At 40.2% G+C, this 24,372-nt stretch overlaps 1 protein-coding gene across 5 annotated transcripts in view; it reads right to left on the bottom strand.

Annotated features, from left to right (window-relative positions):
• Positions 1 to 6: 6 nt before the first annotated feature.
• Atf7ip (activating transcription factor 7 interacting protein) overlaps positions 7 to 24,372 on the bottom strand; it is an 82,080-nt gene continuing 57,714 nt past the window's right edge. For 4 of the 5 annotated variants that reach the window (XM_013352806.2, XM_026787906.1, XM_026787905.1 and 1 more), the window contains exons 7-15: positions 23,080 to 23,153; positions 22,447 to 22,535; positions 18,842 to 19,477; positions 13,688 to 13,752; positions 11,914 to 11,992; positions 10,262 to 10,417; positions 6,774 to 6,956; positions 4,481 to 4,593; positions 7 to 742 (exon numbers count right to left, since the gene is read on the bottom strand). In XM_013352806.2, coding sequence (XP_013208260.1) covers positions 323 to 742; positions 4,481 to 4,593; positions 6,774 to 6,956; positions 10,262 to 10,417; positions 11,914 to 11,992; positions 13,688 to 13,752; positions 18,842 to 19,477; positions 22,447 to 22,535; positions 23,080 to 23,153 — 1,815 coding nt within the window. In that variant the 3' untranslated portion in view covers positions 7 to 322. The remainder of the gene's footprint in view (positions 743 to 4,480; positions 4,594 to 6,773; positions 6,957 to 10,261; positions 10,418 to 11,913; positions 11,993 to 13,687; positions 13,753 to 18,841; positions 19,478 to 22,446; positions 22,536 to 23,079; positions 23,154 to 24,372) is intronic. The other variant, XM_026787903.1, reaches the window with a different exon arrangement.

Genomic DNA, 24,372 nt, shown 5'->3' with positions numbered 1-24,372 from the left:
GAGAGAGAGAGAGAGAGAGAGAGAGAGAGAGAGAGAGAGAGAGAGAGAAGACACACACGAACACCCATACGAATTCCCCAGCCTCATAACTAAAGCAAGCAACAATTTACATCTGAAGCCCCTGAAGCTTGACTTGTTCAGGGGAAGACTTGCTTTACCGGCTGAATTTATTATACTTCAGTTATAAACAAACATAGTGTGTACACTCATCTGTCCAAGAGATCTTGCACAAGGTGGATTTTACATTAAATTTCATGCACAAGATTTAAAACAAGCCCAAAATGTGGAACTTTGAAAAGAAGCTGAAGGCTCCAAGGTCTAACTAACTGTTCTGGGAGGAAGAGATCACGTCCGTAGACTGAGGGTCACAGAAAGGCCCAAAACGTCCGTAAATGTCCTTGGCGCGCACCGCAAAGTAGTACTTGCTGCCAGACACGAACTGAGTGAGAGTACAAGCCATTGGCAAAGGAAGGGCTTTGACTTCACCGATCTTTTTCCACTGAGAGGGCACAGTGGCACTGGGTTCCTCGTGGTAAGCATAGAGATGGTAGCTGTCAACAGTAGCACAGCTCCGATCCACTTCCAGGACACTCCACGACAGCACGATGCCATTCTGACTCTGAACTCGTGCTAACTTCAAGTGTGGTTTCTGAGGCAGGGAAGTGCTGGCAGCTTCTGGGGGCAGACGCTGAGGCTGTGGGGCTTCCGGTAAGGGTGCTGGATGCATAGGGCGTGGGGGCTCCTGAGAAAGAGACATTGTGTTGATTTCTAATGATTATACAACCATTTTAGAAGATACTTTAGCAATCATAGAGAGAACATTTCAAATTAAAGACTCTAAAAACCACCCGACACCACATCCAATTTTGGCAATTCTATTCAGTGATATACAACAAATCATGCTCCAGACTATGGTGCTGAACTTGCTCAACTATATTTCCTAGGCAGAAAATACTAAGTTCTTCATGGACAACAACAATCACTGAAGAGATGCTGACACTAACAAAGAATTTACAATTCAATGTTCTCTACTGTAGATTCTTCTTTTAGGAAAGAATTTAAAAATTATATATAACATATAATCAGCACATAGAAGCACACTCATTTTATGTAGAACATACAATCAGCACATGCAAGCACACTCAACTTTAGATCCACAATATCCTACAAAGACAGCAGCACACGGGTGAATAATGCTGACCATGCACTATGTTCTCGGCCAGGCTGGATGAAGAAGGCAATGCTGTGAAGGACAAGTGGACTTACAGATGCACAAATGGCTGGATGACCCCCAGCAAACAGGGCAAGGGTGAGCAGATGAGCAGAGGAAGGTGGGAGGCTAACAGACAAGAGTGAGTGTTAGCACTTCCTTTGGCATAGGGTGCATGAAGAAAAGACTAGCTGGAAGGGAATTAAGGCCCATTGATTCAGAGCATGGAACTGGCCCTGGAGGGTCTGCTGATATAATGCTGCATAGCACTGCAGCTACTGCAAACATGGCCGTCACAGTTGATCTAAGACAACAGCGGTCTTCCCCCCAAAAAGAGCCAGAAAACAGAGTTCAAGTGCAACATACTACTCCCTGACTTGGTACTGGAGTCCAAATGTCATTCCTTACCAAACTTCATGTAACAAAACATGTCTAAATATAAGGTGGGGATATAGTTCCATGCAAATACTGGTGGACAAGGCACCCAAATAGAACAAAGCAAAGCAGTACTTCATTATATATCTAGATGATGTGGGAGTCCCCTCTGTATGCTATGAATATGTTTTATTACCGTTGGTTAATAAAGAAGCTTTTTCGGCCTATAGCATGGCAGAATATAGCCAGGCTGGAAGAGATACAAAGAGTACACGGGGTCAGAGAGATGCCATGTAGCTACCAAAGGAGACAGATGTCCCAGAACTACCTGGTAAGACACAGCCTTGTGGCGATACACACAATAATAGGAATGGGTTAATTTAAGATGTAAGAGTTAGTTAAGAATAAGTCTAAGCTAATAGGCCAAGCAGTATTTTAATTAATATAGTTTCCGTGTGATTATTTGAGGTCTGGGGGGGGCCAGGAACGAACGAGTGGCCTCTACCTACAGATAGTTTGAATAAACTAATGGATTATGTGAAGGTTCAAGAGTATGCTACTAAATTCCAAAGTTTTATTACAGTCAAACTGTCAAAAGTATAAGACAAATTATTCTAAAAGCTACAAGAACAAAAGTGCCAAGTCACAGTTTAAATGTGATTCGCCTAAGTTGGAGTTCAATATGTAGAAAGGGGACTCTGCTCATTACCACCAATGAAAGAGAGCATGCAAGAATACAAATCCTACTGTAGATAGTAGAGATACTATCCACAAAGGACAAAAAAAGGCTGTAGATGCTAAGACTACAGGGCTGAAGCTGGAAAAAGTACGAATCACATACTGATGATTTCAAGGAATGTGGATGTTTTGCTGAAAGGCATTATTCCTAGTAGTAAAGAAATTATACATACATCTGTAGAGAGATATACGAGTCACCAGTTAACAGACAAAAATCAAGTTGAGCAAGGCCCACATTTAAGGGAGTAACACTGAAAGCTGGATTATGCCTGACAGAACAGCAGCCATAGTTGTTCTTCTAATCATCTCTTCCTGCCTTACTTAATCATCTCAGTTCATTAAAACCACACAGCTAAAAAGGGCTAAGAGAAGCTGGCTGAAGTCACAGGCTTAGGGAAGCACTGGAACTGAGTGGGTCTGCCCAGAGCTCATGTGGTCAGCCGTGTCCACAATGCCTCAAACAAGTTAAAACCAGGCAAGAGTTTTGTTTTCTCAGTGCAGATGGGGTTTCTGTTCAAGTTTTTGGGAAGAAATACATCACACTAGGTATTCCCTTAAAATAAGCAAGCGTGGCTACACAGGTCAGTGAACCCTCTGGAACCCCAACTCCTGGCAACTACGGCAAGAGGACCATGAGCCCGAGGCCAGTATGAGCTAGATGGAGACCAGCCTCGAGGAAACAGACCAATACAGCAAGTGCTGTAGCAATACAGTGACACAGACAGAAAAAAGCTGTCACGTGCAGGAAACTGTTGAAACTGCACACAGGTTACACTTTGAAAGCTTTAATAGCAGTAGATAAAACTAGAAGTCAATATCCCTAGCAAAACAATTTAAGCTATGAGAAGTTCTAGATTTACAAAGCAAAACGTCTCAAAAGCTGTTGTCAATTATGAAGTGGGAAAACCATGCCAATTTATATTACAATTCCCTGAAGAAAGCAAAGCATTCTCTTGTAGCTACAACAAGAATGGCAAATTTGCCGTGCACCTCAGAACAGCCAGAACTGAAGCAAAGGAAGATCCCTAGGAGGGTGAGATTGGGCTGGGGCTAGACGCACTATGGGAGCAGGTACAGCACCACTAAACACTTCATGACGTACTAGCCTTGTGTATTTACATTACTTTAAGTTTTACAGACCAGGAACACTACCACTAATCCCCATAGGATGCTAAGGGCTCCAGCAGACAATAAGGCTCTTAGAGTGACGGGACTCAGACATGCAGTTCATAATACTACTCTTCCACTACATTTAAGTTAGAAAATCCCAGCTGACCAGCTCCAGCTCCATCCAGACACATACACGCATAAGTGCTGGGGAGTGTGGGCTTAGGGAGCACACTGCCTTGTTCCTCAGCCTGGGAATATCAGTTGCCACAAGGGCAATGGAGACTTTAGAAACTGCACTGTATGAAAACTAGCATACTGCCATGTTGGGAACATGATGAACTCCAATGACAACTATGGGTGCTAGAAAAACACGTTTTGCTAGGTAATGTGTATCACACCTTTGACTTCCTGCCTCCCTTCTCTGATGGCCAGCATTTCTCTTCATATATTCATATATATTCCTCAGTACCCCTGAAACTGAGGTATAATCTTGTCACACGACAGTATGGCCTAGTTTGATGCTACGTTTAGAGGAAAATACTTTATTTACTGTCCTTTTGTAAAAAATGCATTCTGAAAACCAATGGCTAGTTTAAAATAAACTAATGACAATACAGCAGTTCTAATACAGACAAGGAAAGAAGAAGCGCCCTTTAATTTGCAATGAGTTAGAAGCGCTGTCTACCACCCCACAAGCCCTGGCTGTCGCCTTGTCTGCACTAAGGGAGCAGAGGCCCTAGAACTTTCTCAATGTGTAAGGGTAACTTCCTTAAAATAACCAACTACTCAAGGGGAGAGAGAACTATCTCCTTCTTTTGACAATACTACTTTAAAAAAAGAAATGGTATCCAGATGATGTTGGCACCCACTTTAATCTCAGGATGTGGAAGGCAGAAGCAGGCAAATCTGAGTTCGAGGCCAGACTGGACTACAAAGTGAGTTCTACGACAGCCAGAGCTATACAGGTAGAGAAACTATCAAAAGGCTGTCTGGAACACGGTGACAGCTTAGTCACTGAGGAAGTCTGAGGCAAGCACCGATATTTACAGTATGCACTTGTGGTGGCCGGTGATGCACCGTGAGCTGAGGCCCTGCTGATCCCAGGGTGAGTCCGTTGTTCACAACGTATGTGGTGGTCTGAGGCACTCGAACTGTAACACCTGGAAAGAAAATGAAACAGAATATAAAGGAAATGTCAAAAGTCTACTGTAAATTTGTTGGAGCATTGTAAACATTATTAGTAAAGCAACTTTTTTTTTTGTTTGTTTTGTTTTGTTTTTTCAAGACAGGGTTTCTCTGTGGTTTTGGAGCCTGTCCTGGAACTAGCTCTTGTAGACCAGGCTGGTCTCGAACTCACAGTTAAAAAAATTCAAGAGGAAAATGATTCCAACTGTCTCCAGTCAGCCAAGCTGTGACTCGACCACGAAGACACAGAAATCATAAATTCAAGCATTTCACAAACACTTCCTCAAGTGGCACTGCAAGCTGCATGCAGCAGCATGACCACCACCAACAACACAAATGCAGGAGTCTTCACAAGGACTACTAGAAATGAAAACCCGACAACACTGGCCCTGCTCTCCAGGTGTGGGCAACAGCCAGACTGGAGCCAACGATTCAAAAGATCACAGACAGAAGCTGTCATCAAGGTCATCCTTGGGGCTAGAGACAAGTCTCAGCTGTTAGAGAACAGCCTGCTCTTGCGAAGGACCTGAGTTTGGCTCCTTGCACTGACATCAGGTAGCTCCTGTAGCTCCAGGTGATTTGACATCTTTTTCTGGCCCGTGCAGATAGATAGACACATATACACACATGAACAAACAAATCTTTTTTTACCCCTATGTTAGTGGGGTCTTCACTTTCTCTCTCTAAGGCTAATCAGCTGAGGACACACTTGGGAAAACAAATGGGAATTTCGAGCCACCTACTCGCCCAATCATGTCTTCTCCAGACACTCAGTACTTGACCCAATGACCCAATCAAACAACTGCCTCCACTGATGGCATTAAGAAAAGCGAGAACAACAGACAGACAGGGAGGTATAAGGAAAGGCCTAGTGTGGAAAAGGTCACTTCTACCGTTTTCCTCTAAACTTTATGCATTCTTATTTGTCTATTTATTTGGGCCTTTTGACATAGGGTCTCATGTAGCCCAGGCTAGCCTTGAAATTATTATGTAGCCAAAGATGACCTTGGACTCCTGATCCCCCTGCCTCCACTTTCCAAGTGCATGCTTTTAAGCTTTAACTATAAATCTTTCCTTATGCTATATTCTACTATTAAGACACATATTCTATGCTATGAGTACACAGTATCTAATACAGAATGGCTACAGTTACAGCTTAAATAACCTCTACATTTCCTGGGACAGTTTCCTTCCTTTAATTTCTTCAGCTGCCTTCCGGACTCTTAAGACTGTCAACAGAGATTACCCTTTTGCCATGACATCCCTTTTCTGGGTAAGTCACAACTTATCATTCCAACTCCGATTTGGATAGATGGTGATTATTAAGAGCAGGGCATAAAGTACGTGCCTTTAAACTTCAGCATGCAGGAGGCAGGAGTGATCAGACTTCGGTGGGTTTGAGGTCAGCATGTGCAGCACAGCAAACTTCTACCCAGGCAAAGATAGACAGGGAGAACGTGTCTCAAAACATTCGTAAATATCAAATGTGGTGCTATAATATAGGCCATTAACAAAGCTAAACTGAAGATAATATAAAGGCTATAAATCCTACAGGATACATGTCCATTTCCTTTCTTTTAATCATAAGAAGGGCTGGATGTGGTGGCACACACCTTTAATCCTAGCACTTGCGAGGCAGAGGCAGGTGGAGCTCTGTGAGTTCCAGGCCAGCCAGGGTTACATACTAAGACTGTCTCTAAATAAATAAATAGGGGAGAGAAAAAAAGAATAAATATTTTTCAAAATCCATTTTAACAGATACAACTACATGCTTGTGGTGCTTTGAGAAATGTATACATGGTGGAATGGCTAAGTCCAACTAATTACCTCACATCATTTTAATTTTTGCCATAAAATCACTTAAAATCTCCAGTAGCAGCAATTTCCAATGTACTGCATTACTACTAACCATACCACACAAGCACGTTGCTCAGTGTGTCCCTTACAACGTTACTAACCACACCACACAAGTGCGTTGCACAGTGTGTCCCCTACAACGTTACTAACCATACCACAATTGCCCAGTGTGTCCCCTACAATGTTACTAGCCATACCACACAAGTGCATTGCTCAGTGTATCCCTTTGTATGATAATCCAGTGTCAGTATGGATCAGTACTCACACTTCAAAGCCACATAGAAAAAAAGAGCCTTACTATTTTGAGGGTTGACCTGGCGAACAGCAGGAGCCTGCATAACGGTTCCTCGCAGGGGAGCCTGAGCTGGTGGTGCTGGCACTGTTGTATAAACCACCTGGTGATTTGCGGGAGCTCTTGGTACAGGGAGTCTTGTGGTCACCTGAGTTACTGGACGATGTGTTACATTCACGGTGGTTGGAGCTAATAGAAACCAACAAAAGACAGCAAGAATCTAGTCAATTCTAAGAAGACAGCATAAAATTTACCATTACACAAAATTTAACCATGGGAGACAGGCTGTCAGAATCAAGTACAGATCACATACCTCAAGCCCTTCCTCCAGTCCCCTGAGTCATATACATGCATTTCCCCACTTCAGGTGTCTCTGTTTAGCTGAACTAACTATAGCAAGGGACAAGCCATCGCCTAGCAATAAGGAATAAGTTCAGCTGAAGCAATCCTCCAACACCCAGACAAACTCATCAAATCAGAAGACTGAAGACAAACAAGTCAGCATAGCTCAAAGAACAGGCTGTATCCAATACTACTACATAAAGGAGGCTATGGCCTCAGACTGGGGGGGGGGGGGAAGCATCCCCACACTGTTATCTGTAGGAGGGACTATTGTTCCAGGGCCTAGCTTGGTTTCTGCTCTTCAAGCACATCTATGGCCTGCACTGTACAGACAGACAGCTGGCTGATGAAGTCCTCTTCATTCCTCCTGCACCAAGCCTGTTTCTATCTGACAGACTAACTCGACTGGCTCTCTTGCCTGACCAAGCCAACTATCAACTCTGCAGGCCTGGTCTTTTTTCACTCACCTCAATATGAATCAGCCACATACCCATGTTTCTGAAAACTTGCTGGGCGGCTTGCAGATGAGCATGTATTATTTTAGAAACTTAGAAGGAGGCAGCCTTCTATCTTTTTATGTCAATTCTTGACCCAATTATTAGTAAACATATAACGTCATTTAGCTCCTGTTCCTGCTCCAGTGCATAGGCATATGGACATTGCCCTGGCTACTGTTGAAGCTGTGTGTGATGAAGTTGGGAAAAGATGAGTTTGTTTGTCTGTTTCTACTCTCTCCCCTTCCACCTGAGTTCTTTTCTGAGGATGCCACTGTCCAAATCAAAGCCTAATTGCAAGCTGCATTTTATAAACTTGACACAAAAAAGTTGAATGTCTTTTTACATTTTCCTTTTTGTGTGCAAGTGTGATGATCAGATGACAATTGTGGGGCGGTGGTTCTCTCCTCCACTATACAGGGGCCAAGGACTTAAGTCACGCTGTCACGCTTGGCAGCTTGCAAGAGTAAGTGGCTCTACCTGATGTTCAATCTGCATTTCTACAGTCCATAAAACTGGCTCAGTATTGCAATTTACTTTAAAAAAAAACAAAAACAAAAACACAAACTACCTATATCTTTGGCTGGCCATGATAATTTACATTTTATCCCTTCTCTGTGGGTTAAGTTTTCCTCTCCCAGCTTTCCTGCCTCTCTTTATCCTATTCAGCTACTGGCTAGTCAGCTTGTTTTTAAACCAATCTTAGCAACATATATTCACAGAGTGTACAGAAGGATTATTCCACAGCACGTCTCTCCTTTAATCTATGTTCTAGAAGCATGTCCTTGAACAATGTTAGCGGGTGCTTATTCAAACGAAAGAAAATAAATAAATAAAAAAGGAAGTTTAAGAAGAAGCTGCAACAATGAGGTCGTTCTCGTCTCTATAAATGGTGTTTGCCTGTGTATCACTTGTGGACCTGGTGTTGGAAGTAGACCAGAAGAGGGCATCTGATACCCTGGAACTGCACTGACAGAGAGTTGTGAGCCCCAATGCAACTCTTAACCTCTGAACCATCTCTCCCAAACTAGTCTTCATTCATTATAAGAGATGAAGTTCCACTCACTATGTTTCCCAGGTGTATTTTAGGCACAGGTGATCTCCTGCTTCCAAAGCAGCTGGGACAATGTCACCATGTACGTCCACAATGGGAATTTATTTTCTGTACTGCGTATTTCTATTCTCCAAAATTCTCTGCTCTATTTGCTTATTTAAATGTTTACCTATTTATTTTTTGTGGCACTAGCGATAAGTTGAGGACCTCATGTATCCTAGACAATTGTTATAGCAGAGACAAATCCCTAGGCCACTAAATGGTGACTTTTTAAAGTATTAATATTTTCTTGATAATATGACTCTGAATTAGAATTCAAGCATAACTGAAAAGAATAAATTTACTTCCATGTGGAGACAATGAATTCTATAATAAAATCAATGTGGAGAAAAACATATTTAACAATGATATAAAGGCTCCCTTACTAAAGACTTCTCAGAAAAGTGGTGATACTTGCCTAGCAGTATGTGGGGGCCTGGGTTATGCTCTCTAGTGCTTGTGTGTGTGTATGTGCGTGCGCACACACACACACGGCTCCTAAGGACCCTCATGACTTCTATGCCTTGACTCTCTTGTGAGAGCCTTCTGAACTGAATTACTTCATCTGATGACAACTGCCAATGTATCTGCTTGTGTAAGGACACTTCACTCCACACTGTAAAATAGGTACTGTCAATATCACTTTGGATCAAAGTTAAAGAGACACAAATTGCTAAGAGTTGAATGCAATAGTACCTATAGACAGAAAAATGGCATTTAAATATAAAAAGCAACACAAACATCTAGACCAAAGATAGTCACATAAACATGTATTTTTGGCTAGAAATGCCAGCAGAATAGGCTGCAGTTGAAGTGACGAATATGAGATGACATCAAGACTCTGAAAGGGAAAAGATGCACAGTACACACTAACCAGCATTCAAAGGCCACACTGAACCACTAGAAAATATCCCATTTATTCACTAATTATTCCGGCACTCTGACTTTCACGGCTGAAATGACATTTAGCTCAGTCATCCTTACTCAGTGGAGTGCTTATGGAAGCACTCTGCAGACAAATCTCTGAGCAATAACCTAACCTGGAAGAAGCCATACGCTTTGGTTGACTTTGAAATAGGCTACGTACTCCTGAAATGTAGCAGGCAAAATCTTACATGGACTTCTTGATAGTATGTAGGTTGGTTAAAACTAGCCTCAGACCCTACCTCAGTGGCAGATTGCTTATATAGCAAGCTTAAGACGCCAGGTTATTTACATACATACGTACGTACGTACGTACGTACATGTGTGTGTGTTTAAGTATGCATGCAAATGTATGACCATCACTGAAATTCCTTGGTTATATTCAGAACAAAATCATTACAAGTAGCTTTTCCAGAGAGGTAAATTTTCTCTGCTCTTCTGAGCAGCTCAAGGACACAGAAAAGTGTCATAATTATTCTCTACCTGCGCTGCTCCTAAGGGCAGTGAGCAAAGCTAGATCACAAATATTCTCTTGAAAGTGAGAAGCATTGTTCTTAAGATTTTATTGAATTCTTCCCAGGAGTCCTTAACCAGTGTCTTCTACACAAACTAAGGTTCTGCTGGGTGACTCGGCAGCTCACCTGTAGGCAGTAAGTGGATGGTCGTCTGAGACGGGCCACTTGTCGGCACTCCAGATGGCTGAGCAGGTGGTGCTGGCTGAATGGGCTGCAGTGGTCGAGGCATGGGCTGAGAAGTGCTCATGGCTGGCGCAGGATGACTCAGCTTCTTGGGCTCTGCTAATGAAAACATAAAACATGTGGCTGATGACAGGCACCACAAGGCACCACAGGCCTGACTTTTAACTCAAAAACTTCTTTGCTTGTCATCTACATATAAATTTCCCTCTTCAGAAACTACTTTCTGTTCTCATTATGTACATTTTTGCTGATTAGCAGATTCCAGTTCACTTTTAGAGGGATAATTAATTTCATTTTTCAATGCAAGAACTTTCTAGCTTTAATATATGATACTGACTAGAATACCTTCATTGTTAAAATGCTTGAAGGCATTTGTTCTCTTGTATCAAAGACATTCTTCTAGACAAATACTGTGAACTCATGGCTTCCCCTGACTTTAAGTTTTAATTCCTCACATTTGTTTAGATTCGTATGTAAATGGCAGTCATCAGCACTATTTATTTCTTAAAGTACAAAGGCTTAAAATATTAAAAAGGATCTCTGATGGCCTACAAAGTAACTGTCTATATCTCAGTCAAACCTAATATGAGAAGAACACTCAGATGGGCTGGGAAGAACATCAGCTGTTTTCTACAGAAGATGAGCCTCATTCATTTCCATACTGTGGAATTTCTCATTAAAACATCATCCATAATTGTGTTTTATTCAGCTTGTCTCAATAGAACAATGTACTTTAGATTGGGAGAATTAAGATGACCCAAACGTGAGGCAATGAAAGCAGCCCCAAGAGGCTAGCATACTAGCAGGCAGGATGCCTGGAACTCATGGCCAGTTGTGACTCCCAGCATGCTGCTTCTGTGTTTATTTTTGTGCTTTAAGAATTCCTGAAAATCAAATCCATCTATCGAGAAAAGTAAAAATAATAATAATAATAAAACAAAAAAAAAAAACCAGTTAAAATGACAATTTGAAAGACTTAAAATTAGCGTTGTAAGTGCCATCATCACACCAGCACCAGGCCAGCCTCAATGGAGGACAAGAGAACTATTCCAGTTTCTGAATACTGGAACTAAGAAAATGATTAGGGTGACTGACTGATGAGAATTATTAAATTGTGATTTTTATTCATATAGCACCAAAGAAAATAAATTCTATTGATCAAAATTAAATGGGCATACACTTACAAGCACCTACACAGAAGAGGGAGTGAAAGGAAGAGAAAGGGAGGGGCAAAGGGGAGAGGGAGAGAAATCAAGAGGGCAAGCCACCAAAGAGCTAGACTTGATTCCTGGGTCTCTGGCTGACTCTGCTGCTGCCTGAGTCTGCAAAGTCCCTTCAACTCTAGATTGAGGTCAAGGCTTCATTAGAAAGAGCAACGGGGCAAGCAAAGGCGCTTCATAAGTGAGCATGCTCTCTGCTGCTTTTCTCTATAACCTGTTTATCTTCATTCAGGATCTGACTGCTGATTCTTAATTCTACCTTTAAATACTCTCGTTCTGAAAGGGAAACAGATGCATCAAGTCTACCTCCCAAAACATCACCAACATTACGGGGGACACGGCATTCCAGCCTTTCTCCCCAGGGTCTCTCGGTACCTTGTGTGGTCCCACTCTCCTCATCGTCCATGGTGAGGTCGATGACACCGCTTGAGTCATTGCCAGAAGCTTTCCCACTCTGAAAAAAAAAACTTGGTTGATCCTGTGACGCAACTGGCAAATACTAAATAATGGTGTGGTAACCATTAAAGGCAAAGGGGGTGAAGGGCCTAGTTCAAGCTAGGCCCCTAAATGCCTTTATCTCAACAGTTTGACGTCAACAGCACAACACAGCTGTGAGCTAAAACTTCCAGGGCTGGCAAATGTCTCAGTGGGTAAAGGCACTCACTCCCAAGCCTGACCTGAGTTTGAGCTCTGGAATTCACAAGGTGGTAGGAAAGAACCAACTCCCTCCCACAGGTTGTCCTCTGACCCCGACTTGCACATTTTGGCACATGAGCACAAGTTCCAACACATAACAAACAAACAAACAAACAAATAAATAAACAAACACTAATTATTGCAATACAATGTAATTTTCAAATACTTTCTAACAAAATTCTAATAGTTTTATACTGTGGAATAATGCTCTTGTACCTGTAAAGATTTGTCACTTGTTTTGGTTTAATAAAACACTGATTGGCCCAATAGCCAGGCAGAAGTATAGGCAGGGAGACTTGACTATAAAGAATTCTGGGAACAGGAAAAACTCAGTCTGCAGTCATCAACCCGACACAGAGGAATCAAGATGAGAAAGCCTCACTGACAAAAGGTACCAAGCCATGTGAATAAGTTGTAAGAGCTAGTTAATAATAAGCCTGAGCTAATAGGCCAACCAGTTTTTAACTAATATAAGCCTTTATGTATTTTGTTGAGACTGAACAGCTGTGGGACCGAGCAGGACAGAAATTTCCATCTACAGTATTTTTTTTTTTTTTTACAAATAAAGCTATCTGTTGTGCAGAGTTGCTGTAGGTGCCATTTTCTGACAATGGAAACATCAGTCAACCTTACCCTAAGTGATCAATTATGAATATACCAAAACATTAAGGACTACAGTTACAGAGAGAGGCTGCAAAGAATTAAAATGTTTTTCCTTAAAAAACACATGGCTATGTCATTAGATATCTGATTTAACCAAACTCAGTACAGTGTCCAAAATCATTATAAGACAATAAGGATTAAAAATAAAAACAAAATCAACAGTAGCAGAAGAAGGGAAAACAGCACTGGCTGCAGAGACAGCATCAGACAAACTAGCTGCAGCTTTCATTCCAACTCCTGAGCTATGTGAATTAATCTCTTTAGACATGTAAGTAATTATAAAGGTTAATCCAAATGTATGTACAAAATGCTTAACATCACATATGAAATATGGTAATGATAATCATAATTTGTTGAGACATGGCATCTTGAGATGGACTCGAAATAATTAGGGAATTTGTCTGTGAAACTCAGGTTGAAACTGAAGGCTACGTAATGGGGCTGCAGATATGCCACAGTGACACTGCTGAAAACCAACCAGCGGATGAGAGCGTGGACTACAAACAGGATAATTCTATGCTGAAGAGGAGCACTAAGACAGGCTGCATAGACAGTTCGTCCAAATGCTAATTTTATTAAAATCCTCTAAACAAAAACTTAAGTACAACAAACCTCTCCCTCAGAAAAGAAGGAACAGGAACAGAAACCTTATATTTAGTGAGTTGAGTGAGACTAGCCTGGGCTACACAAGATCTGGTCTCCAGAACAAAACAAAACCCTGCAGATGTAAGGAGAATGACACTTTCTGTTGCTTATCATGTAACTCTGAGGGAAAGGGAAACAACCTTACCTGTGATGTGCTGTCTGCCATTTTCTTATTAACAGAAGAATCTACTGTTCTGTTTGTTTGATTTTCTGAGAATTAAACAAAAACGGAAACTTAACATGTATAATATGTAAAGGGCTGCTTTACACAGAATAATTTCTTTACTGTATGCTTTACACACACACACACACACACACGCAGTAATCAGTAATTTCTATATTCTTCTCCAACTATTTTCATGGTCATATTATAAATGTTAAAAATGTTAAAGTTTCATACACTCATTACCCGGCAACGTAAACCTAAACCTAAAGAAGGCCTGAGAGATGAAACTGAACGTTAGTACAAGACAAATGAGAAAACATCATTCTTTCACAAGATTTGAAAATCTTTGGGGAAAATCTAAGACTGAAAATGTCCATAATACATTCATTACAGAAGTCACAACAACCATGAGAAACAAATGCACATATCAGTTTAAGTACAGATTTCCTTTCTTTTGTGTGCCTTGTGTAGGAGCATCTGCTTGTTCATGGCTGTGGCTAGAGGCAAGAGGACGACACCAGCTGTCTCCATCGTCAGCTGCCACCATAGACTTTTAGGTAGTCTGTCGGTGAACCTAGAGTTCATTGATTTGGCCAGGGTGGTTGGACAACGAGCTCCGGAATCTCCCCATATCCGCACCCCTACACTGGCTTTAGATTCCACAGCCAGACCTGACTTTGGTGTAAGAGTCGGGGCTCTAAACTGGGGTCCTCATGCTTGAGCAATTTATTGTATCACCCACACACCCATATTACGTTCCTGTATTCATTTTCATTTAACTTGCATTAGGTTTCCATCGGAAAATTGTTATGTTATGAAAACTGAAAAGCAAGGGTATCCCTGCCCAGGCTCTAGCAGACAGAAGAGGAACTATCTCGTCCACCGACCACAGTTCTTCACTTCCGTGCTCTGACCATTGTCAAGAGTGCCTTGTGTCACAGCATTCCATCCTTTTTCTGGAGGCCAACAACTTCCTGCTCAAAATATGGCATCCCCGTATTCCAAACCCTCAAAACATATACAGAAGATCATTTGTGCAAAAAGCTGATAAAACTGTCTATATTACATATATAATTCTCTCTCTCTCTCTCTCTCTCTCTCTCTCTCTATATATATATATATATATATATATATATATATTTCATATATATATATATGAAATACTCTATATAAAGAATTAAGAAAAACTCCACATGTTAAAATCCAAGGACAGGAAACTAATGTCTTCAATCTTGCTTTAATTTTATTTTTGGAGAAATAATATGTTAATATAAACTTACTTTTTAAAATATATTTTAAATTTGGCAGGATGTAGTGGTATGCATCTTTAATCCCAGCTCTTGGAAAGCAGAGGCAGGCAGAGCTCTGTGAGACAGAGGCCTGATGTACATAGCAAACTCTAGGCCTGCCAGAACTATGTTAAGACCTTGTTTCAAAAACTATATATACAGAACATATATTCTATGTAATGTATATTAATATATATTTGTATTATTTCTTTAAAGACTTTTATCATAAAAATTTACCTTCCAAAGAATTAATATAACTAGGCAATATTACAAAAATATCATTTGTTTTTTTGCATACACATTAAATGTATGTATATGTGCATGCATGTGTATGTGTGTGTGTATGTATGTGTGCATATGCTGTTTTGTTATCCAGAATGATTCTATTCTTGGCATAACTTTCTAAGGATAAATTAATTACTCACAAAACTGTAACCTTTCTCTAGATTTATAATATGCTCTGCCCTTTAAGCTACAGGCTAAAAATTTCCCCAATTTGTTGTTTTATTTTGGTTTGGTTCTGGGTTTTTTGTTTGTTTGTTTGTTTGTTTGTTTTTTCCCAAGACTAGAGTTTCTCTGTGTAGCCCTGGCTGCCCTGGAACTCACTCTTGTAGACCAGGCTGGCCTTGAACTCACAGAGATCCACCTGCCTCTGCCTCCCGAGTGCTGGGATTAAAGGCCACTACCGCTCAGCAAATTCCCTCAATTTTTAATGCAGCATTCTTCATTCTCAGAGCATTTTTCACCTTCTACTATTTACCTGAGTTACTTCTCAAAGTAGGAAGTTAAAAACCATCTATCAATCAACAAATTGATAACTAGGATACAAAATCAAATTATGGCTTAAAATCTTCCTATCATGCAGGACACTTGTTACCTGCTTGATGGTATGTTATTTAACATCAGTTGGTCATTTTTAAGAACCATTTCTATTTTTCATGTGCATGTGTCTGAATGTCTGTCTGTCCTAAATGTCTGTATATTATATCACAAGTATGCAGATGCCTCAGAAGGTATCTTCTTCAATCTTCCGGAGCTGGGATTACAAATAGTTATTAGTTTTGCAATATGGGTGCTTAGAACTGAACCCAGAACCTCTGGAAGAGCAGCAAGTGCTCTTAACTGCTGATCCATCTCTCCATTCCATAGTCCTCAAGGTACAAACTGGTAGTATTCTATTGAAGGTCTGGATAGCTAACTGGATGAGGAGAAATGGGAGGCTTGCAGAAACTCAAAGGACACGATGGGTGAAGAAGTAACTGCTTCGTGATATCTAAATTCTAGTCTTCCCATATTTTGGAATGAAAGATGTTTAGGGGGCTGGAGAGGTGGCTCAGAGGTTAAGAGCATTGGCTGTTATTCCAGGAGTCCTGAGTTCAATTCCCAGCAACCACATGGTGGCTCACAACCATCTGTAATGAGATCTGGTGCCCTCTTCTGGCATCCAAGCATACATGCAGACAGAAGACTGTGTACATAATATCATGATTCCAGCTTAAATTATGAGTATGATTTATAATGAGTATATGCGTATAATCTCTGAATTTAGGCATGGTCAAAGAATATGGTTTTTGGTGTTCTTTTTGTTTATTTTGGTTTTTTGAAATGAGTTTCTCTGTGTGGCCTTATCTGTCCTGGAGCTCTCTCTGTAGACCAGGCTGCCTTCAAACTGAGAGATCCACTTGCATCTGCCTCCCAGGTGCTGGGATTAAAGGCATGCACAACCAACACCCAGTTTAGAATACATGTTCTTACATAATCACTTTCCAGTTAATTGTGGAAACACCACTAATACTCATTAGTAACAGCCAGTAATTCATCTGTAAGAACAAATGAAATGTGATTTCAAATGAAGGTAACTTTAATACATTATATATAGTTATATGAATATATTAAATGCTAAAATAAAAACATTTAAGCATAAATATATCTCAAAAACAGAATTCTATGGTAATTAATAATTATGGGAAGCATTAATCTTACATAAAAATGAAACAAAATGACTCATTGTTATTAAAACAGCTCATCAGCTACATAATTCTATAACAAGCCCTTATCTAATGCTTACAAACCGTTAAAGGGAACATGTTAATGAAATTATAATCTGAATTGCATATATTTAAGGTACAAGCATTCATAACATTAAGCACACACTCTAATTTTCTTTACAGGCCACGGTCTCACAGTAAAGTTCTATATAAAAATAGACCAGACGATCATTTAAAAAAAAAATCAACTTTGTTTCAAAATTTCATATTTATCCTGTACAAATATCACATAAAATAAAGTGCATTATAAGTCATCTGACATTAAAAATACGAAAAATTCTGTGAAAAGAAATCAGAAAAACAATGAAGTTAACCTTCTTGTCCTCTGACATGATTAAAAGCAAACATCTCTCTTAGTAATGCAAGCATCAGCAATGGTTTTGTGGCCAGGCCTGGTGGCACACATCTTTATCCCAGCACTTAGGACGGGAAGGCAGGCAGATCTGAGGACAGTCTGATCAAGAACAGCCAGAACAAGAATTGTACAATTTTAAATAAATTTGCAGTCAAATTCATCTTATATTTTGAAGTAAAATACAATTAGGCAATATGTCTTATGGAAAATGACAGAAAATAATGAGTCAAACATTTTTGCAAGCAAAGAGCTATTTTTTTTAATTGTTCAGCTTTAGAAGACGCTGGGTGCTGAATGCACAGTGTGTTCCCCACTGGGGAGAAGATTATTGGTTTACTGTTGTTGTTGTGGGGTTTTTTTGCTTGTTTGTTTGTTTGTTTTGAAACAGGGTTTCTCTTTGTAGTACTAGCTGTCCAAAAGCTCACTCTGTAGATCAGGCTGGCCTTGAACTCACAGAGATCTGCCCACTTGTCCTCTGCCTCCCAAGTGCTGAGATTAAAGGCATATGCCACCATCTCCTGGTGATAAATGGTTTTTAATTCTCTCTTAAAATAATCTAAAATTAGATACTCAACTGTCCTGGTCCACCTAATCTACCATTAAAAACAAATAGAAACACACAATGCAAACTACAAATCTATATAAAACCTCACCAATGTGGGGTGGGGCTCGAGCTCTGGGGCAGAGTGCTTGCCGCAAGCACAAGGACCTGGGTTCTGTCCTTAGCTCCAGGGAAGAAAACAACCAACAAACAAAACACAAAAAACTGACAAAGTAACAAAAAAAAAAAAACTCACCAAAATTACTAATAACAAATTACTAAAAAATAAAATAGAAATGCTAATTTCTCAACCCAAATTTCTTTCTACCTGGGAAGAGCAAAGGGGAGGAGAGATGGCACGTGTGAGGGCACTGAGACAGTAAGGCAGGAGATGGCACGTGTAAGGGCACTGAGACAGTAAGGAAGGAGATGGCACGTGTAAGGGCACTGAGACAGTAAGGCAGGAGATGGCACGTGTGAGGGCACTGAGACAGTAAGGCAGGAGGATTAGTTCTGCTGTTTAGGGCACAGGAGAGAAACTAACTGCTTGACTGAAATCATCTATGATTAAAGTCTCGAAATACTAAAATTCATTTCTTGAAGCACATAAGGAGTCCAGCATTCTGAACTGATTATTACATGCAATGTACGTGGATCAAATAATTGTGACAGATCCCATAAAGCTATACAAGTATCATGACTCACTAAGAAAGCACAGTGAAATAAACTTCTCTCACACTCTACTTTAACCACATCATTTTACATTAGGTATTCAGAAAATTACTAAAAATAATCAAGCCAATTTTATTTACTCCATTTTTCCAATGAAGCTAGGAAGAGCTTAATCACTGAATGACCATCAATGTGCTTTTGTTTCTGGTACTAAGCAAAGCAACTTACCGGTTCGTGGGTTGGCAGAGCTATTTTGTTCTGCAGAAGATGAAGTGCTAAAAGCAGATATTGGGATTTTCATCTGTATTGAGCCTCGATTGTTAGATGAGCTATAAAGTCCTGACGGGCCTACTGTGGGTAAAGAAGTCCTCGTGGCCTGCACAATAGAATGTGCAGTGGGAACAGCCTGCACAGCGAGGGTTGTCCCCAAGGGTGCAGCACTGGTAGAAGAGTTCCTCTGAATACTAGAACTGGGCACTGACGGAATGTTTGGTTTGGTGGGGTTTGGCAAGGGCGGCAAGGATACTGGATTTTTGGTAAGCCCGCTCACTGTTGGTGGGCTTTGCACAGATATGAATTCAACGCTGCCAGATGGTTGATTCGTCACGATAGTCCCTGGATGGCTTTGCAGGAGCTGAGGCTGAGAGGGTACGGCAACAGGGACATGCAGAATCACTGGTAGGGGCTGCAGGGAGATTGTAGGCTGAGGGTTTCCACTAGGCACCTGAGTAGTGGCAACGACTGTGGCTGTGTTGGGAGCAGGAAGAAGAGATGCTGCTGGCAGAGAACCTGAGGTCGCAGAAGGCTGCAGTTTAGGCTGACTACTGACAATCGCCGGAGGAGTGACAAGACTGGCTGACGACACTACAGAGAAAAACACAAGTCTGAGTCTAGATAACTATCTTAAATTATCAGCAAAAGATATGTCACAAGTTGAATATATTTTATAGAGAAAAGCCACCACAAAGAAGTTTCCAGGTTTAAGTTCGAAAACCCTGGAATGTTTAGGAGCACTTCTGTGTACACTTGGTGTCTTTATGGAACGCCACATAATTTAATGTTACTATATAAGATTATTATCTCAATATCAAAACAGCTCTTGAAAATTACAATGTTTACTTCAGAGGAACTAACTGGAAAAACAACTAAAAAAATACTGAAAACTAAGTAAAACTATGTAAGTATTTTTAAAACCTCATTCTAAACATTATTAACGCCTAAAACATCGACAGTACCTAGCCGAGGAAGGAAGTCTGGAAAGCACTGGCATTAGTTAGTGAAGCTGATGGCACTATTCACCACTGGACCTGGAGGACTCCTACAAATCCTTACTGAGATACTTGAAAAAGAACTTACTCTGGGAGGAGCGACCCTTAGAGAAGAGTCTAGAAACACAACTGATAGAGAGGAAAGCACTGAGTAGAAAGTGGAGATCAATTAAGAAACAACACACACATACCAAAGAGGGAAGAGTAAGTCCTAAACCAGAGATTACAGTAGCTTACGACTCAACTACTAAGGTTTAGTCTCACTGACACAGGCTTAAAATGTAACTTAATTGACTACTGAGATATCTAGTCTTTCTAAAATCATAGGTACCTCAGAGCAGGAATTCTCAGTAAGTGCAGAGAGATACCTATAGTGTCCTGGGAACTTTGCACAAAGTTACAATGTCAAAGCTGTTTTCCTAATAGTAATGAGACATTTGACTTTTGCACTATCTGGACAAAAGGTGAATGCCTGTTGGCTTACTTAGTTCAGCAAGTCCTTATCTGCGGACATTAACATCCTTTATCCTAAGAGTCCCAGTGATACATAAGGCAGACAACAAAGAACCTTACACACACCACGCTTTTTCCTATGCAGCCGCGTAACCCTTAACAACATGAGTATGTTTTGAGAAATGCGTCATTACATCATTCCAATGTTGTATGATCACAAGACTGTACAAATCTACCTGGGATAGATCAACCACTCAATGTGTCAAATGAGACAGTAAATATAAAAGAGATGCAGCTACTACAAGCATAAAATTGATATCAGTGTCAGTAAACCATGGGTAACAGCTGTCACTGGGTACCCTACAGTTTTATTTTCTACAGTCTGTACAGCTCACAATGCTGCGGCTCTGCTCACATGAACATAGCATACTCAGGAGTAACATGCTAAGCTACTATAGTAAACAGCTATGGTCTCAACTCCGTTGCAGTCTCCCCAGATAACTGTTTTAAACTGATTCGCAACTCACTGAAATGTCATTATATGGTACACGACTGTACGCATATCCTTACATTAAGTTTATTTGGAAATTGGGCATAATAAAAAACAATAATACCTAATAAAACAATTATCACAATAAAAGGCAAATTATTAGTGGAATGCTCCATGCAGTATTAATAGAACGTGGTAACAAACAATGGAAAATGACACCATGGATAAGGAGAAAACTACAAAATCCAAGGTAGAACAGAGGTGCCAACCACTCCTGTCACAGTAACCTCTTCACTAACAAATACTTTATTACAGTATTGAAAAAAGGAAATTTCACTAAAGTAGTAGTAAAAGCTACCATTTCTATTACGCTCTACCCTCCAGTAAAATCATACACTGGCCTTGAATTATAATCTACCTGCCATAGCCTGCTGAGTTCTGGAATTACAGGTATGCGCTACAAGGCCTAGCAGGACCTATTTTCTTGAAAGAGTGACAGAGAAAAACAATGAGAAAAGCTTATGATTTGAGTCTGCTCTACACTAGTCATACAGAAACCACCATCAGTGGGCAGTGTCCAGCTATCTAGCTCCACAGAAACCACCATCAGTGGGCAGTGTCCAGCTATCTAGCCCGTTTCCATCTGTCTCTATGAAGCTACATTTCTTTCACAGATGAAGTCAGCAGTCTGGAAGAGACTGAAAGAAGGTACAGACCTAAGAATCCAACCAGCTTTAGCTGCTTAACATCTTAACCAAGATTTTAAAGAAATATGTAAAAGGCAATACACCACTGTTTTGGGGGATATTTATATGTACGTGCATGTTCATGTGTGTACATGAATATGTTAAGTGTCACTCCTCCAGTGCCAATCCCCTTTCTCTTTTGGTATCTGTCACTGAATCACTGGCACTTTCCCATGCAATCTTCTACATCTTGATGGCACCACTCTCCATCTCCCTTTTCTTCCTAGGTTGAGACAGGGTGGCTCACTGGCCAGGAGCTCACCATGTAGGCTGGCTGGCCAGAGTCTGCTCCCCTCTCTAACACTGAGACAGCCAAGTGAGGTGGCTGCCTCTGTCTGTCTTATCTATTTACTGTGGGCTCTGTGAAATAAACTCAGATCTTAGCTCTTTAACTGATTTTTTTTTAAAGTACAATTATTTTCTATTTTAAAAAAGTTTCTATGCACATGATAGGATTATTATAATTCACTTCTGTGTGGTTTTTGATTACTCAAGACAAGGGCTCACTATGCAGTCCTGGCTGCCTTAGAATGCACTACATACACCATGCTGGTCTTAAACTCAAGAGATCCGCCTGCCTCTGGGCTTATTATTAATTTTAAGTGAAAAAAAGTCCTTACATTTTTATTTTAACTCAATTTTTAGTACCAATTAGTTTAACTCAAAAATTCTCTGGAGTACTTAGCCATTCCCTGAGCCTGTAAAGGCCCTAGAGAAGAGAGACCTGAGAAATACTAGACTAGGAATTTCAGCGTCTCTCTTTTCATGTGTACTTACTTACAATCCTCAATTTTTTTTTGAAATATATTCATATTTATACCAAAGTGTCCTGTTTTCTAAGAGAACCAAAGATGTTTTGGTATTTAAAAAAGTTACCTGTATTCACAGGAGTCTGAAAGGATGGCGGTGGACCCTCACTAACATTTCTTTTCGACTCCAGCATTTGTCGTACCGTGCCTGCATTTCTATGAAACAGATATATGTACAGTCAATGACTATGTGATCCAAAGGGGAACCCACAGAAACAGGAAAAACAGTGATCCACGGTGGGAAAAGGATAAGATATGGAATTTATACCCTATGCTTGAAGCCACAGTTCATACAGAAGAATGAATGCCAGTTAACATAGCAGAAGAGTCTTTGCCCATATTTCACTGTTATCAGTTACCTAAAGACTGAATACAGGCAATGGCATATTCTCATCAAGGACCAAAGCAGTTCTCAACTGCTAAAACCTATTAATGACATATTCTTAAAGAAATATGTAGGGTTTTGGGGAGCGGTGGCCTCTAGATTTAATCCTAAATATTGCAAAAGCAAAGAAAAAAAAATTTAACAAAAGAAAAATTCTAATAAATTATTAAAGGCAATACATAATAAAAAGGGGAAGTAGAAAAGCAACTATGACCTGAGTTATTTACCGCTGCTTAAGCATTTACAATTGTGTGCCAAGACTAAGCAGAGACTTGCTTTCTCAGTAAAACACAATGAACAAACTGAAGTTCTTACCTGTACGTCACATTGTTATTGCTGTTGACATCACTGGCAGGCTTTCCTGGTGATACAGGTGGGTTTGGAGGGCTCTGAAACAGGGGGGAAATAACAAAGTAAAAAAATAAAACCCAATATATAGGAATTGCTAGAAAAAGAAAGGCAAAGGAAGGGCGTTCAAGTGCTTTCTCAATATCCGATCTATTATTTAACTAATGCAATAGAAAAGCACTGCCGGATCAGACATCACTACTTTGTCTTTTCCTATTTTCTTGTGGAAATCTTTCTTCATAAACTTCAAATCTTCTCATCCTGTCAATCTCCAGGTGGCAACTTCAGTCATTTTTCTTTCAGGTGGTTTTCCTTCTAGTTAGTTCTACACAATTTATTTCTCTTTTCAAGCTGGCAATTTTCTCAAATGTTTCTCGGAATACTTCGTAGGGCTCTGTGGTCATCCAGAGATGCTGTATATGTGCAAGGCAAAGACTTCAGTGCAGTAAGCAGCAGTTTTGGCTGGGCAGCAAGCTCATCAGTGCATTCTCTGCACTGAAGCGAAGTTTAGAGCAATGCTGTTCATTGCGGAGATGAAAGGCTCTAAGCCCTGCACATGTTCAAAGCTAGGAATGTTACAATGCTGCTGCAACTTCTCTTATCTTTTGATTTGATTGGTTTTACAAAGCTTGTTTTTTCTTTGAAATAACATTAACCGTTTCACTCCACATTTTAAATAAAACTAATGAAATATACTATTAAGGTAACAACATTGACAATCTCTTCAGTTCTACAAAGGCAGCCAGATTTCTCTATTGAGGTCCGGAGGTGGTAACTTTGATATCCATTAGAGACCCACTTGTTTCACAAGTTTTTCCTTCATTTTTTTGACAATATATGAAATCTAAAGCTCTCTTACTTTCCAATCCTAACAGCACAATGGATGAACATGAGAAAGGAAAGAAAAGAAAACGGGAATAAAAGAGGACATAGAAAGAGTAAAATGTTTCAAATGAATATATAAACTAAATAAGACTCTAGCAAGAATATATAAAGAAATAAACGAGGTAAGACAAATTTGCAAAATATAACCTTTGTTTTACATAGTCTAGGCTGGCATGAAACTCTCTATTGGCCAAGTTTATAGTCTTATCCTCTCCTCCCTCCTCTCTAGCGCTAGGATCATGGGCATGTACATAGGACCATGCCCCGTCCCATGGAGTGCTGGGATAAAATCCAGTGCTTCGCATGTTAGGTAAGATGCCAGACTTAAAGACAGAAAACACAGCTTCAAGAATTCTGCAACCTCAATAGATTAAT

This window comes from Microtus ochrogaster, assembly GCF_000317375.1.
Source record: "Microtus ochrogaster isolate Prairie Vole_2 chromosome 14 unlocalized genomic scaffold, MicOch1.0 chr14_random_2, whole genome shotgun sequence".
Taxonomy (NCBI): domain Eukaryota; kingdom Metazoa; phylum Chordata; class Mammalia; order Rodentia; family Cricetidae; genus Microtus; species Microtus ochrogaster.
Note: the sequence above shows the minus strand (reverse complement) of the source record. Positions and strands in the feature narration are given on the sequence as shown.